Raw genomic sequence first — 16,379 nt, 5'->3', positions numbered from 1 at the left:
ATGTATACAGGAGAAATAGTTAAGTAGACAGGAAGGAATCATCTGAGAGGATTAGATGAAACTATGTGAAAAAGGAGAGAGAGAGAGAGAGAGAGAGAGAGAGAGAGAGAGAGAGAGAGAGAGAGAGAGAGAGAGAGAGAGAGAGAGAGAGAGAGAGAGAGAGAGAGAGAGAGAGAGAAACAATGCTTATACCTAATACTCTAGATCTCCTTCCTTTTCCATGTTGAAAACAAATGGTGTGTGTGTGTGTGTGTGTGTGTGTGTGTGTGTGTGTGTGTGTGTGTGTGTGTGTGTGTGTGTGTGTGTGTGTATTTTCTTTTTTTTTTCTTTATATAATCTTGCTTTGTAAGAAAAAGATAAATACTGTAGTATGCAGGTATGCAAGGTCTGCAATAATCGGGCAGTTGTTACTCCTCCTACATTTCACAATAAAGATGTTTGCCTTCACTAATATGGCTCAAGTCTTACAAATATTGCATTACAAGACAGCTTTCCCCTTTCAGATTGAAACACTGGAAAGTATGGGAAGACTAAAAATAAATTTTGGAAAGGAAGGCTTAGAACATTTTAGCAATCAGTTATACAGATTTGTTAATGGCCTGGAAGAGTATACTGTAGACCTCTATCATGTAAAGCTTTAGGTCACAGAAGACATCAAGGATCACACCATAACAAATTATTTTATCCTAAATTATTAAACCACTGAGAGATGCTACTCCAATCCCAAATTCTATGCAGCTTGTGACAACTTAGCACTGAACATGCAGGGGTACAGACTCATTGGATAAGACTTCTGAGCAGTTGTATGTGGCAAGCATTCCCTGTTGACATTCTCTGACATACCGTTCAGGAAATGGCTACTGTTCCTCCAGTTGATGAAACCACATTTCCCCCTATCCAAGCTAAAGAAATTTTGCAAACTCTGAAGCAATGAGTTGCTAAAGACCAAGATTCAGACTGTATGGACTGCATTCCTCTATACTACAATGTATTGGTCATCTAACGGGAAAGAGAGATGACAAGGTAGCACCAGCAAATTAGTGTTATGTGCTGGCTAAAACAAATACCTGGGGCAGGCATTAACTTCCACTAAAAGTAAAGTTCAGTGCGTCAGAAGACACATTCTGGGAAAATTTCCACAAATTATCAGTGATCTATATTTTAATCTAAGAGTGTTGTAAAATGTGAAGATTGTATTTGAAATCTAATCTGCTTATCCAACAGTGCAGCATTATACAACAAATGAAGCAAAAAATAGGAAGTTGTGGGCCACAGCCACTACAAAATGCATGCCAGTAATGCCAGCATCTGAAGCCATCTTTGTTGTTTATTCTTGAATATTTACAGGTCACAGTTGGATCCTGATAATGGCCTCTGAGGCACTGCACAAGGGGGTGAAATCATTGGACCTTAAAGGCCTCTTGGTACTAAAACCAAGTTCAAATCTTTGGAAGCATGCTGGATGAAACAGTATTTTGTTAATTTATGTGACAAGAATATTGAGGCCTTGGGATTTCACATATTTAAGTGATACCTTCCAAAATAATGATGGTTTTCACCAGACCAGAAAAACAGATTAGCTGGGCTCATAGGTTTGTGGATTTGGTCAGCATAAGTATATGGGTTGACACCTGTACAGGACAATGACTGTGATCTTCAAGACAACAATATTCTTTGTCTTACTCTAAGATTATGAGACAATTATACTGAGCAACAACTTAAGATGAAATGATACAAGTGGTAAGCAATGTTTTTTTAGGATCAGAGAATATCACGGTACTGACCAAAGGTCATATTAGTTATTTCTATGTGAAATTAAACCGAGGACTGTTACTTGTTACAGTTAATCTTTGACTTATACTGACAGTCATAAACTATGTTTTCCAAAAATTAATCTTGTTCAGTAAATTGCTTTGATGATATAATATTAGTTATGTACTATGAAAATGTCAATTAAAATGCAGGATGGTGACTTGTTTTACCACATGTGAAGAGTTTCTCCACAAAATTTCATCAGTAAATCTCAGCAGATAGGATGTCCACTATTTCACACCCCCATTTTGATGCTGATTTAACTAAATATGTTTCCTAAAATAGTGAAATACATTCTCCTCTACCATTTACTACTTAATAAATTCCTGATGAGGTTCACTTTTCACATATTATATTGATACTGTGCTACACTTCTTCAGGAATTAATCAATCAATTAATTAAGTGAACAAAAAAATTTTTTGTGATTTTCAACTGCATTTAATGAACCACTTTCAACTATCTAAATTGTTACATTTGAGGTTTAACTAACAGTATATAAGGGGTTCATTATATCTGATATTCACTGTACTGAGGTTACTTATATTGAGGATTTCCTGCACGGTAGTGACACTTTTTAGTTTTTATTTATCTATTATTTATTTTTTTGTGGTAGCATTATAATTTATGCACTTTTTAGTGTTTTCATTAGTGCTAGGATTATAATTTATGCAAGTTTCATAAAGAGATTAATATGTCAAAGAAGTAGAAAAGACCTTTTGTTGTTGGCTGATGTTTCCTTCACAAGCTATTTCTAATATATCCTTCTGCAACAAGACATTCTCATAATGTTCAGGTTTATGGCCATCAACTCTGAAGAAAGCCCGGAAAGTGGCCAATTGTGTACAATAACCTGGAGGATGTGGGGTTTGTGTATAACACCTTCAAAGTGAAGCATTAGGATATGGGGTTTGTGCATAACACCTTCAAAGTGAAGCATTACGACTTATTACGGGTGAAACATCATTAAACTTTAGTCATGGTAACCTATTTTGAACCAATCACCTCAGTATCATTCTGAATAGTTAGTCCATGTTTATATGGTGAACTCAGTCACCTGACAGTAGCTCACTGCTGGATGACAACACCAGAAAACATGAAGAAAAGAAGATAAAATGCTTTCAATCAAAAAAATATATAAACATCATTGAGAAATATTACATGACACACATGCACAAAGAAAGAACCTAATCCTTTCGAAATTAAGTACATATATATGTACAGAGCAACTGAAAAATTAACCCACACACACACACACACACACACACACACACACACACACACTTATGGAATATAGAAGCTTCATTCATGATGGCAGCACATGTAAATCTAACAGCTTCAGAGAAGAGATGAGATATCTCATGAAAAATGTGTAGACAAAATCAGCAAATAAAATAATTAAATATATAAATAATAAATAAAATACATACATACATATACCAAGGCTGTCCTCAAAAAAAGGGGTTAGCCAAGACAAGGCACACAACTTTCACATTCACACCACTCTCTTAACCCCTTAACCACAACAAAGAAAAAGTACTCCTGCTCTCACTTTATGGGGATCAGCTACACAACTTGGGCAGTTTGGTCCTGAACAAAGCTCCTTCATAACAGTACTCTTCCCTACCACACCCGACTGCCCCACACCTATCAATGTGTGGCACCACCCTTGGAAGTCATATGGCTGCGTTATTTCTCATGCACTCAGTGTGTACTCTCTCTCTCTCTCTCTCTCTCTCTCTCACACACAAACACACAGATGCACATGCTTACACATGCACATGCAAGCACACACACACACACATATATTAAATGTGCTAGATGTAATTTTGTGGTGAGTAAGCAGGCTGTAACACAATTATGGCAGAGAGGATGAACATGCACACAAGAAACCACCCAGATCAGGTGACCAAGAAAACATAAGGATGAGCAGCAGCAGACACCAACATACCACCACCTTGGTAGGCCTGGGAACCTCTTTATTTACCAGACCATTACTCAAACTCATCACACCCTCAGGCTGTCAGAAACAAGACAATCAGTTAATGTTCCTCAAACTCAAAAAATCATAAGAAAAAGATTATGTACATATCTTCACACAAATAAATCCCATATTAATCACACTTCAGCTCTTCTTACACATAATTTCAATATAAATGAGGAAGGGTTGAGGCCTTAATCTGACTTTTTTTTATATATAAAGGTCAACAAAAATATTTTCTAAAATCTGATATGGGAAAAACTGGCTTTTACTGTTTAAAAACAGTATGAGCATATTTATACATGCACATATATCTCTCTTTGTTAAAATATCAAAAGCCATATTCAGTAAGAAATTGTTTTTGCTGAAATCCTGTTAATCAAAATATATATATATATATATATATATATATATATATATATATATATATATATATATATATATATATATATATATATATATATATATATATAAATTAAACTTCAGGTACAAGTTCTTCCTTTATAAATGGTACCATAATAATGCAAGTATGTCTTAAATAATGAAGTTCAGAGAAAACCATTATGATTTGTTTTACATTAATACATATAGAGAAGGAAAGAATCAGTTTAACTCACCTATCTCTCTTGAAAATTATAGCCACTGTTATGATTCAAATAAGTCCTCTCAAGTGATAATCTTCCTACATCAGCACTATTTGAAAATATATAACACTAAACCGTATTTCAGTAATTTCACATATCTTTTTTTATTTTATTTTTCAATTATTGCCTTAGAATTTCATCTCATTTTCTATTTTCATAATAGATGATATGAGGCATTGAGTGGAAGGAGGTCTGGTCCTCCACAGTGGCCATTTTTTAGTTATGTACACCAGCATATTCCCCAGTCCCTCTTCTACTAGTACAACTATGCTTATGTAGAAGAATCACCACAATAAGGGTGAAAATCCCATTTTGTCATTTTGTAGAAAGTACTAACTGACCACAATGCTGACCGCACTGCAAAAGAAGGCACAAGCTCTGCTTAGTGGTCATTAGGTCCATTTTCCCTAAATAATCCAATCAGAAATTCGTTATGGCTAAGCAATGCTTTCACCAGGACCTGAACCTTGGAAACCAACATCAGGCTCCAGTATTCCACTAACATTAGGTTGATATTCTCTGCGTTATTCATGTAACAATACACCTCTATTGTCAGGTGTATGTGAGAGTCCCAACACAGTGGTAAGAAGGATTAACTATCACAGGATTTTTTTCTTATAGAACTGCTCCAAAACAGCTAAAAAAAAAAAAAAAAAAAAAAAAAAAAAAAAAAAAAAAAAAACTAAGTGTTTTCTCATTTTCTAAAAAGTGGCACTTGGAACCTTATTCCACTCATAGCCTCATATAAACCATGTATAAAGAGAAAAGTATATAAAAAAATAAATAAATAAAAACTCCAAGTTTAAGTTGAAATACATACCAACTGCTCATCCATTTAACATTTTAATCTTGACATTCATAATTCAAATACTCTAGGCCAGTGAGGTTGTTGATTTCATTATAAATGCACATATCACAGGTAACTAATTTTAACCACTTGAGTCCTTGATGTCAAACTCTTATATTCCCAGCATTCCACAGCTATGTCTGTCTGTATAAGTGACCACTGGTACAACTTTTTTTTTTTCACACTTAGTCTTTTTCTTTTTCTTTTTTTATATGAGGTAAAGATCAAACAATTATTCTTGCTTACATCTCACCTTCCACACTTCCATATCAGTAAAAAATAAAACAAAAGTCAAAATTTGACCTACCAGTTAAATTGCACAGAAATGTAAAGTTTAAACAAGCCCCATGTAAACATGGAACTGCCATTCATAATGCTGATGATAATAATGATATGATAAACTCTAACAGGTTATTATGCCAAAATTTAACCAATGTAATTATTGTGCAATCGTGTCACAGAAGTGTGGCATTACATTTTTTTTTGTTTGTTTGTTTCCAAAGCTAAGCTAAACACTGTATTAGCTCATCCTAGAAGTCTCCAATATCTTCTAAAACAAACAAACCACCAGTTATACAATGTATCTTTGACTGAGATATACAATCAAATTACACCCAAATAATATCTTCAAATGTAGGGCAAAACTGGCTATGGAAGAACAATTTCTTCTTGGTATATTACTTTGACATGATATATGTATATATATATATATATATATATATATATATATATATATATATATATATATATATATATATATATATATACACATATACATATATCCTATTAAACATGGCAGACACCAGATGCTATGAAGTGTTCTGTCCATCCCACTACTCCTTCCTAACTGCCTTCCATGTTCAATAATTATAACTGGAATGCTATATGATTACATTACCAAGTTACAATTTCAGTGTCTGAATGTTGCAGTTTATCTTTATTGGTGACAAAATAAAAATCTTCCTTTTTTAAAGAAGAAGGAAAGCTGACATGATGGTGCATTTTTCTTTAATAACTATGACCTATCTCTATACTGGGCTGATCTAACAAATGGAAGTAGTTGAGACAGAGTGCATGCATGAAAAGTGCACATGTGCGCACGCACACACACACACACACACACACACACACACACACACACACACACACACACACACACACACACACACACACACACACAGAAATAAGACTCAAGGGAAAAGAGAACAGATTATTATTGACCTTCCTAGCAAAAGTCAGTTGTGTAAGCATACTCAGGAATATCCAACCAAGATAAATGTCACTTTCTTCAGTCAACTGAAAAAGATTCCTAGAATAAGAGCGATTAAGAAAAGACAGTTAAACTGACCTTGTATTCCACACATTTGTTGTGGGTGCAAGCACTACCACACCATGTGCAGCCATAGGTGTTGGACATGCATGACAGACATGACTGCTGTTTGCTGCAGAGCTCAGTAAAATTCAGTGCTGGTGTTACGTTTGAACAAACATCATATGCATTCTTGTCATTATTTTTGTTTGATTCACAAAGCTGTAAAATTCTGAAAAAGAGAAACCAAATTTGATTTTGTATTTTCATGATACAAATTTTATAGTCAAAACTATTTAGGCTAATCATAAACTTCCTCTTACATATGCTCAAAGAGGTTCCACTTATCTTTAATGTGTAACCTGTTCACAAGTACACTAAAACATTACATTATTAAATAGTGTAGCTAATGCTTTCATGGCAAATGGTACTATGGTACTTCTAAATATCGATCTACCCATTTAACTCTCTAATGCCTTGTTCCCTTCTAGAACATCCTTCAAAGGAATGGATACAGCAGAACAGCCTCCATCTCTCCTTATCCAGATATTCCCTTCTTGCTTGTCCAAGAGATTGGCATCTATTTATTTGAGGCCTAAATTATTCAGTGGGTGACTTACATGGGTATTTTCCAATTTATCAACTAATATCCTTCTCTTCCTCCAGTTCTCTTACATTCAAATTAAATTTCCTTTCCATCTAGATTAGTTTATCTGTCGTGACACAAAAAAGTTTGGTCCATGTTGTGCTAATTTTCAAGCTCCAACATATATTCCTCCCCCAGCCAGACATTAGACAATAAAGACATCCATGCATAATCAATTTTGTGTGTATGAGTCAATTTCCATCCCTCACTCTTTCTATATCCACTTTTTTTTTGTATCTGCAAGCTAAAGATGTTTTACCATTTGCTGAATTTAAACTATTCAGCTAACCATTCCTACAATGAGTTTCATATTTGATTTCATATAGCATCAACTTCTACTATCACTATCAGTCTATTACTTCTTCCTTAAATTTCAGTTTTGTCCATAATATCCATTATCCATGACTCATATAACATGAATGTTGTAATTTATTAAACTTTTTTACTGCTATTTCTCACCTGATCCAGACACACTTGCGTCCAGGGAAAGCATTCAGGCACTCCTCACTGGATGTGAATTGCTTACACCTGAGTGATAACAAATGGTCTGGTGTCAAATGTTATATGTAAATGTCATTTTGACAGATATAAAATCAAGACAATATTACATCATGCAAAGATTTTATGTAAATTCTTCATAAATTGATTTGTGTTAAAATATATATGAAAACATGAAGATCAACATGAATACAAAAACTTACTCTCCAGGATGGTAGCGCAAAACAGACCCCAGCATTTTCCCATTGAAGCCTCCAATTATATACATTTTGCTGTCATGGAGACTTGCTGTGTGGCCATAGCGTGCCACATCCAAGTAAAGGTTGGGGGGTTGGCGAAGGGTGTGCCAAGAATTGCAAATTATGTCATAGGCTAAGAAGTCTGCACTGTAACATTTGGCACCGTATGAGTAGGCTGTGTCATTATGCGTGTTTCCTCCAAATACCAACATCAAACCCTCAACAAGGACGGCAGAATGCAAGAACCGAGGCACTGGGGCTGGACTCTGCAGCTTCCTGTTTGATAAAAATATCAAGATTATAGCAAGACATAAAAAAATATAATTGAATTCTAGGGTATATAAGAAAAGGAATGTGACAAAGTAAAGAGTTGAGATGCAGTAGGGATGGAGGTTTATGAGTGGCACTCATACAGTTCTCAATGATGAAAGAATGGAACAGGGAGTAAACTTCCAATCCTTCACTTGAAGCAGGAGGATCCAATGCCAAAAGGTGAGATAAGTAATGGTTTTGGGACCTCTAAGAGAGTTCAAAGAAAAAAATTATCTCTTTGTTGAGACAAAAATAACAATGTTTGACTGGATTATCAGTAAACATATGGACAGTGGACTCTAAATACAAGTCATGATAGATAGAGATTTCTATGCTTACATAGTTACAAGCGTAGGTTGGTTAGAAACCCAGAGTTTCAACATATGCATGGATAACAGTGAAGCAATAAGGGCAGATTAATGAGTAAAAAGGAGTTTTGGTAATATAGAAGTAATGGAGGGAAGATTGCTTAAAAGAATACACAAGTTCAGATTAAAGATTGCAGAAGGTCGAGTAAAGGATGGAGGATTTCAAACCTACAAACTAATGTAAATAAGAACTTGGTAGATAATTATGAAATACTCCCTCATTTGAGCATATTTGTCTTATTGCAAGTCTTTTTTGTACCATCAGGTCTATCCTGTTGAACCTACCTCATCATCATCATCATACTCATCATCATTTTCAAGTCCAACAATAATATAAGCATTAAGAACTCACCATTTCTGCTTGACTGGCTCATAGGTCATAAGGGTGGCAATGACCTGGCTGGTGGAGTCATGGGACAGCAGCCCTCCATGAACATAAACCAGAGCAGTTGCAGGGTCCCAAACAGCTGTATGGCCATACACCCCTTTTACTATTGCCCCTCGAGTTTCTACTGTGCTCCAGGTACGTTCATCTGAAAAATAAATAAATAAATAAAAAATAAAATAAAATAAATAAAAATTAATAAACAAATAAAAAAAAAAAATTGAAATATTAAAATATTAAAATAAAGAAATTTAAATTATTACATTTATTTATTTACTCATTTATTTAATTTTTGTTATTTATTTATGTTTTTCACATATTATTTATTAATTTTTTCCATTGTGTATGGAAGAGCATTTCTTGAGTGGTAAACAGAATGATTGACTGGTTTCTTGTCTCTGTAGGGCTGTGGCAGGAATGAATGATTCACCTCAGTTGTTTTAATGTCCAGCACTATATAAGAACATATTACTTAAAGAGAGAGAGAGAGAGAGAGAGAGAGAGAGAGAGAGAGAGAGAGAGAGAGAGAGAGAGAGAGAGAGAGAGAGAGAGAGAGAGAGAGAGAATAAACAGCTTACCTAAGTCATATTCCTGGACAGTGTTCAGATAACCATAAACAGAAGAGTGACCAAAGATGACCAACATGATGTTTTTCTTGCCCTTCTGGACTACAACTGATGCATGACCCACGCATCGGATAGGAGCACATGGGCCAGGAGCATGTGAACAACCACCACTTCTATTTTTTCTCTGGTGTCCCTCCTTTTCCTCTTCCTCTTCCTCATTTTCTTTGTTCCCTTTCCCTTCTTCATTTTCTTGTTCCTCCTCCTCTTCTCCCCATTCTCTGCCGTTAACATTTCCTTCGTCATCTTTATTCTTCCCATTTCGATTATTGCGTCTGTTTCTCTCTTTGCGTCCCTGTCTGCTCCTTCTTCCATTTCCAGAGCGTCCACCACCTCCCCTTCCACCACCGCGAGCAGCTCGTTTAGAGGGCACCAGTGACCACTTCAGAGTTTGAGTATCCAGGCACCACAGCTCTCGAGTGATGTTTCCATCTGCCTTCATGCCTCCATACATGTATATTGAGCCCTGTGGAATGCAGACAAATCAAGTATTGGGTCTTAGCTATATGTTACAGGCATTTTATCCTCCATTTTTTTAAACACTACCACCACCATCAACATAGTCAATGTTATGTCCAGACTCAGACAAGGAAAAGGTATTAGTCAAAATATAAAAATAAATAAAAACATGACTCCTTACTCTAACCACACATCATCATTATCATATTGATGAGATGTTCTTAAGATTTCTTGAATCTGAACACAAATTGTACTATGATATGACTCAGGGTGGTGGTGGTAATCATTTATCAACTACACCAAGCTGATGTTCCCACCTTGCATGAAGATAACTGTCTACATGCATACATTCACATTTGCAAACATTCTTAGTCTCTAGATAATCACATTTATAATAACAATAATGCCTTGTTAAAGAAAATGTTAAGGATATGCATATCAAAGCAATCTTTTAAGAAGATAATGATAATGGACATGGATGGCATTTGTTTATGTATCACCTCCTTTCATCTACTGGTGATATCTGCACTTGCTCCTTATGAAAATGTGACATCTATTTTTCAGGAGATAAAAATATACAATAGACAACAGATCAACTTACATTATACACTACAGTGGTGTGTCCATATCTGCGTACTGGCTTCTTAATGCTCGTACTGTAAACCGCAATCCAGTTGTCGCCTGGTAAGAATGTTCAATTAAGCAAAATTATCCTATATCTGAACCAAGTATATCTCTATACATGTCTAATATCTTTATCCCTTAATCTATTTTATGGCAGAGAAGGTATGCAATCTTCCTACCAAAATCTTGCCACCAAGCATTTAGGTAGTGGGATTATAAATTGTGATAAGTGTACAGCTGATGCCTACCAAACTTCTGTTGGGTCTGTGAAACACCCACAGAGTGAGATATTGTTCTCCTTTCTACCTCTATTCAGAGTTTAACAATGACAATAATTTAAACTTCATAAAGCAGAATGATTAGAATTTCTGCCTTTTCATATCATAATTACAAATCAAGTATCACAAAATCGAAATGAACACATTTCTTAAAAAACTTGTTCTAAGAACAATTCTTACCAATTTGCTTATAAGTGGAGAGCTCATGTAACATGAAACACTTAAGTATAATAGCTTCAAGAGAGAGAAAAGTATCCATCCATTAATCAAATAATATAACCAGTTATTTTTCAACACCATATAAATTAATTAATTTCCTGTAAATTACCCATATTTAAGTCCATATACATACCATATATGTCGTATTTGAGAATGAAGGGTCGCTCAGTAAAAGAGTAACCCCCAATGACCCACACTGTGTCATCAATGAGAACAGTGGTGTGAGAGGATCTCTCTAGTAGAGTTGAGGCAGGATTGGAGTGGGTCAGCTGGCTGGTGATGTCATGACCCACCACCTCCCACCACCCAGCTTCCACTACCTGGCTGCAGTCTGCACCTAGAAACACATACACACAAATATCATCAAATACAATCTAACAAGTGTTAGATACATTACCAAGATGAAAGGCCTGACTGAACGAGATGAAAGGCCTGACTGAACACCTCCAGCTAAGTTGATAGGATACTGCAACCATATTTCCTACACCCTGCATAAAGGAACTTTAAAACTGTAAGGAACATAAAGAGGGTATATTTCTCTACAATTCAATATCTAAAGAGAGACATGGCATGAGGTCTTGCCTTGGTTATCTCTATGCAAGGGAAATTAAAACGTTGCTAAGGAGTCATAGTTAAGAATCATCACACACTAACAATGGCCACTATCCCATAATTTCTTTCATTGCTACAACGATCTCCAGCACCCCATGACCACATCATATTGAAAGAATTTTTTTAATGATTAATATTGCATCTTAGTTCCTAAACAGAGATGTACCAATGCACAGAGCACACAACAAACAACCTTTTGCCCTCACCTGTGTAGCCAGAATGACACTGGCAACGGTGTTCCTCAGGGTTACACTGGCCATTTCCTGAGCAGCCCTCAGGACACACACGCACAGAGCAGGCAGGGCCACCCCACCCAGCATTACAGGTGCAGATGCCATCGAGGCAAACACCATGTCCAGAACATTCCTCCCCTTCAACAGTTCTTGGACACCCATTGATTCTGTAACAGAATATCATATTTAAATTTTCTGCAAAATATATGTGATTTGTGTTAACTGAATCCCCAATGAACTCGAATTATATAGCAATGCCAGCATTTTTCACTCCTTACAAAGGAACAATCGATAAATGATCATTACAGTGGCCATAGCACAAGGCAAAATGTGCAATGTAACTATAACTTGGTGAAATACTGAAACTAAAAAAAAAGACATTCTACATTTAGATGTAGATAAAATTATAGTTTTAGATTTTTGTTTATAATCAACTTATTTTATCTTATTTATTTATTTATTTTTTTGTTGCTTAAATCCCATTTGCAAGGTCTCTCAAAAAATTATGGCAGGTCCAAAAGATAACCTGGAATATCTCAGTTTTCTGGAGTGGGAAGGCTTGAACAACAAGCCTTGAATTATCAAAATCAGACATGATATCTTTCCCTTTATATAGTTCTGGTGCTGTAAATCATGACAGCCTTATGTCCAAACAGTTTTCTGGAAAACCTGGAGTGCACATTCTCTGTGAAGTGGAACAGTGCAAGCCAGTGAGAAAACAGGCAGATGACTCAATCAATTCTCTTATTGACCATCAGGCTACAGTATGAAGGTTATGCTCAGGACATGTGCAACATTTAAAGATTTTAGGCATCTACAATGAAGAGAACCCTCTCACTTCTACCACATTTTGCAACTCCTGTGATCACCTGGATATTATGACAACACATCTATGCTCTGTTAATCTTCAGAATGAAGAACACCTATGACAGAATTACTGAATACAAAATTTATGGGCCACTATAACCAATACAGCTAACTGAAATAATATATACAAGTATTGAGATCAAAATTTTTGAAAAGAGTCAGCAAACTTACCGGTAGGATATTTTGAATCCTGTGAGGTTATACGCAGCATCAGAGTAGAAATAGAGTAATGCAGAGCCTGACCTTGCCACCACCTCAGGGATGTGAGGAACATGGTAGTTGTCCTGCACCACCATACCACTGCAGCCAAGGGAGAAGGACATTCATGATCACACTAATTAAAACAGCAACACCAAACGATTAAAGATTCATACAACAGTAAAAGTAATTATATAATGATATTAAAAGTATAAAGAAATCTTTGCATTCTAATAATGACAGCTGTAAAACTAGTATTTATGAATGATAAGACTCTTCTGGATAAATTCAGAAAGATTACCTTTATATGTAGTCAAGACATCCAGACTTCTCAAACAATTTCAGTTTATTTTTTTGGTATTAGTACATATATTGGTATGTATACCTAAATGTCTATACACCAGACTATAATCCCCATTAAAGGGGTTTGCTAAGACAAGAAATCATGTCTTATCTCATTGTACAAATGACAATTTGAAGGAGGAGGATTCCAAATCCCCTCTCTCTGCCCCTTTTAATTGCTTCAAGATGTATGGACAAAATGGAAGCAGTATTCTTCTCACATGCCCACAGAGTATTGTAATAAATACATTCTATTCCTACAAAGTTGTGCTACAATAGATATATTCTATTTCTACAGATGGGCTTGTTATTCAAATTTTTCCTGAAAATTCAAGACTGGATGACTATGGACTTGTCCTTCTTCCTCTCCATCTCCTGACTTTATGCTTATTAATAAGACTGACCCCATGAAGGCTTATGGTCTTGAAACCCGTTCTACTGTTCTAAGAGACTGCTTCCATGCTTATACTTTTATGTTTGACCAAACTTTCTAATTTCTATAAATATCTACCATTCCTTCTTGCTGGAGGTTTGCTTACATTCAATCTGTTCATGTAAGGGATGAGAACTCAACAACTCTTTGAATATTTATTTATTTTTTTTATTGCCTGTGTTTTGAGTCTCCTCAATAAATTGTGAAACATTTATCTGCTTGTAGTCTTCAATCTGATCACTGACATAGATTTCATATGGACAATCCACTAGTGATCATCAGACTTTCCTTACTGAATCTTAATCATCCTCTCAAGAGATTTTCAATGAAACCTCTGCTGCTGCCTAAGACCCACCAGAAGGTTTTGATAAAGTCTCACATAAATCTTTAATTTTTAAGTTTCCCTCTTAGGATTTTGATCCATCTCAGTATCTTTATCTCAAAGTTCCTTTCCAGCTGTTCTTTTGCTCCAGTGATAGATGGACAATGTTCTTCCTTAAGCCTATCGACAATGGTGTTCCATGAGGTTGTGTCCTATCTCCTAGTTTTTTTTTTCTATTATTCACAAATTATTTTCTTTGTTAAACTCCCTGCCCTATTCATTCTTATGCTGATGATTCTACCCTACATTTCTCAATATAATCTGTCAGATGACCAAGTCACATGAATAAAACAATAAAACAATAGCAGCTACAAAGCATCTACATTATTTCTATATTTTCTCAAATAGAGCTAAGGAAACCTTGTCTTGTTTAATGCTCTTTCCAGTTCATTTATGTGTTCCTGCCTCAATTAAACATTCCAAACTGGAATTGGACTGTTAACTGTGCAAGTTCTTAACAGCTCTGCTGCACTGGCAAGTATGCATGCATACAAACACTATCTCTGGATTGCCAGGCTAAGGCATCAAAACTTCTAGTCAATGTTTGCTGGTGAATGCTGGCAACTCCCTTTTTTTTTTTTTTTATGTTAGTGGGGTTCAGTTTGGCAGCATAGACATCACCCATATTGATAAAGGGAAGGAGGTTAACTCATACAAATAGCTAAGAGCATCTGACCCAGTGGAGTCACCTGGAGTGCCAGAACGGGAGAATGCATGACTGAAAGGATCAAGGATGGTGAGACTGTCCAGTCAAGGGCAGAGAGGAAGGCTGTCAAGATAACTATAATTCTGTACTACTTGTGCACTTCTGAATTTAGGCAAATAACCAATCATACTGAAACTGAAACAACATCTCCATATAAATGGATGACCAGTTTTCCATTCTACTGTCATGGTAATGGTGGTGAGGTGAGGTGATTAAAAAATTTCTTGCATCACACTGCAAATAACTAAGGTCATATAGCCCTGGATTACAGAACTACATAAAAATACTAGTAATGTTAAAATGAAAGGTAAAAAGAAATAATAATAAATAAATAAATAAATAAAAAAAATAAGGAAAGACTGTGATTGATATAGAAAAAGTTAAACTCTTAAAAGATTGAAAAGAGTCACATACTATGCCACAAATCATTATAGATAAAGAAAGTAGCATTAACCACATGGTCAGCCAAGAAATATCTTCACACTGCAGTCCCTCTTTGGTCTCCCAAAGTCCACCTGTTTACGGGACTGCTTAACAGAGCTGAGCATGTAAGTATAAAACTGATGAATTAAAAGGCTTCAGCATCTGCCACCAGTTTTGAGGTCAATGCTGTTACCTCCTACAGTAGGAGTCTAGTTTATAGTATACTGCCCAACTGCATCACTTCTGCAGTGCATTCTGACAGGCCACTTAAATGCAAAAGATAAAAAAAAAAAAAAAAAAAAAAAAAAAAAAAAAAAAAAAAAAAAAAATGTTCCAAATTCGGCTGCACTAATCCAGAGCAACAAGGCATACCTACTGCCTCCCATAGCAACAAGGCATACCTACTGCCTCCCTCTGCTTTTAGATAACTAAACTCAGCACAGCTTGGAGGGTGATACAATAATTTATGGATTAGTTAAAACACTATCTAGCATTTTCCTTAAAAATAGCTTTCATGCATGTGGATGAATAAGAAGAGCTATTGTGATAACTTGATTACCAAAGCTACCAAACCATGGAGGATAAAGCATGGATGAGACAATCCTGCAAGTGTTAGCCAACCACACAGGAAGTGCATGGGGAAGGGAAAAGTACTTAAGCTTTTGAGATCTGCTAAAAGCTCAGATTCTACCAGGAGTTGAAGTAAGTGTCTTTGATTGAGTTATCATAGTTGTCATAAAATTGATCCTCTATGTAATCCTTCCTTGGAGATGGATTGTTTAGATTGGGTGGTCAGTTGAGGTATGCCTCCAGTTGAAAGAGTCTAATCTTACTGCCATGACATATCAAGGTCATAGTAAAATCTGGACACTGAACAAAAGGCTGCTTCAACTGCTTTGCCTGAGAAATACTGGATTCCTATATGCCTGAGGGTACTTGAC

General features: G+C 35.7%; 1 protein-coding gene across 2 annotated transcripts in view; it reads right to left on the bottom strand.

Moving 5' to 3' along the window:
* LOC135111150 (attractin-like protein 1) overlaps positions 1-16,379 on the bottom strand; it is a 33,570-nt gene that overhangs the window by 12,423 nt on the left and 4,768 nt on the right. Inside the window, exons 3-12 of one of the 2 annotated variants that reach the window (XM_064024157.1) lie at positions 13,126-13,254; positions 12,061-12,254; positions 11,376-11,579; positions 10,723-10,802; positions 9,618-10,128; positions 9,007-9,187; positions 7,939-8,250; positions 7,697-7,765; positions 6,631-6,823; positions 3,762-3,830 (exon numbers count right to left, since the gene is read on the bottom strand). In XM_064024157.1, coding sequence (XP_063880227.1) covers positions 3,762-3,830; positions 6,631-6,823; positions 7,697-7,765; positions 7,939-8,250; positions 9,007-9,187; positions 9,618-10,128; positions 10,723-10,802; positions 11,376-11,579; positions 12,061-12,254; positions 13,126-13,254 — 1,942 coding nt within the window. The remainder of the gene's footprint in view (positions 1-3,761; positions 3,831-6,630; positions 6,824-7,696; positions 7,766-7,938; positions 8,251-9,006; positions 9,188-9,617; positions 10,129-10,722; positions 10,803-11,375; positions 11,580-12,060; positions 12,255-13,125; positions 13,255-16,379) is intronic. The other variant, XM_064024158.1, reaches the window with a different exon arrangement.

Source organism: Scylla paramamosain, chromosome 21, assembly GCF_035594125.1.
Source record: "Scylla paramamosain isolate STU-SP2022 chromosome 21, ASM3559412v1, whole genome shotgun sequence".
Lineage (NCBI taxonomy): Eukaryota > Metazoa > Arthropoda > Malacostraca > Decapoda > Portunidae > Scylla > Scylla paramamosain.
The sequence above is the reverse complement of the archived record's forward strand: the minus strand, read 5'-3'. Positions and strand labels throughout refer to the sequence as shown.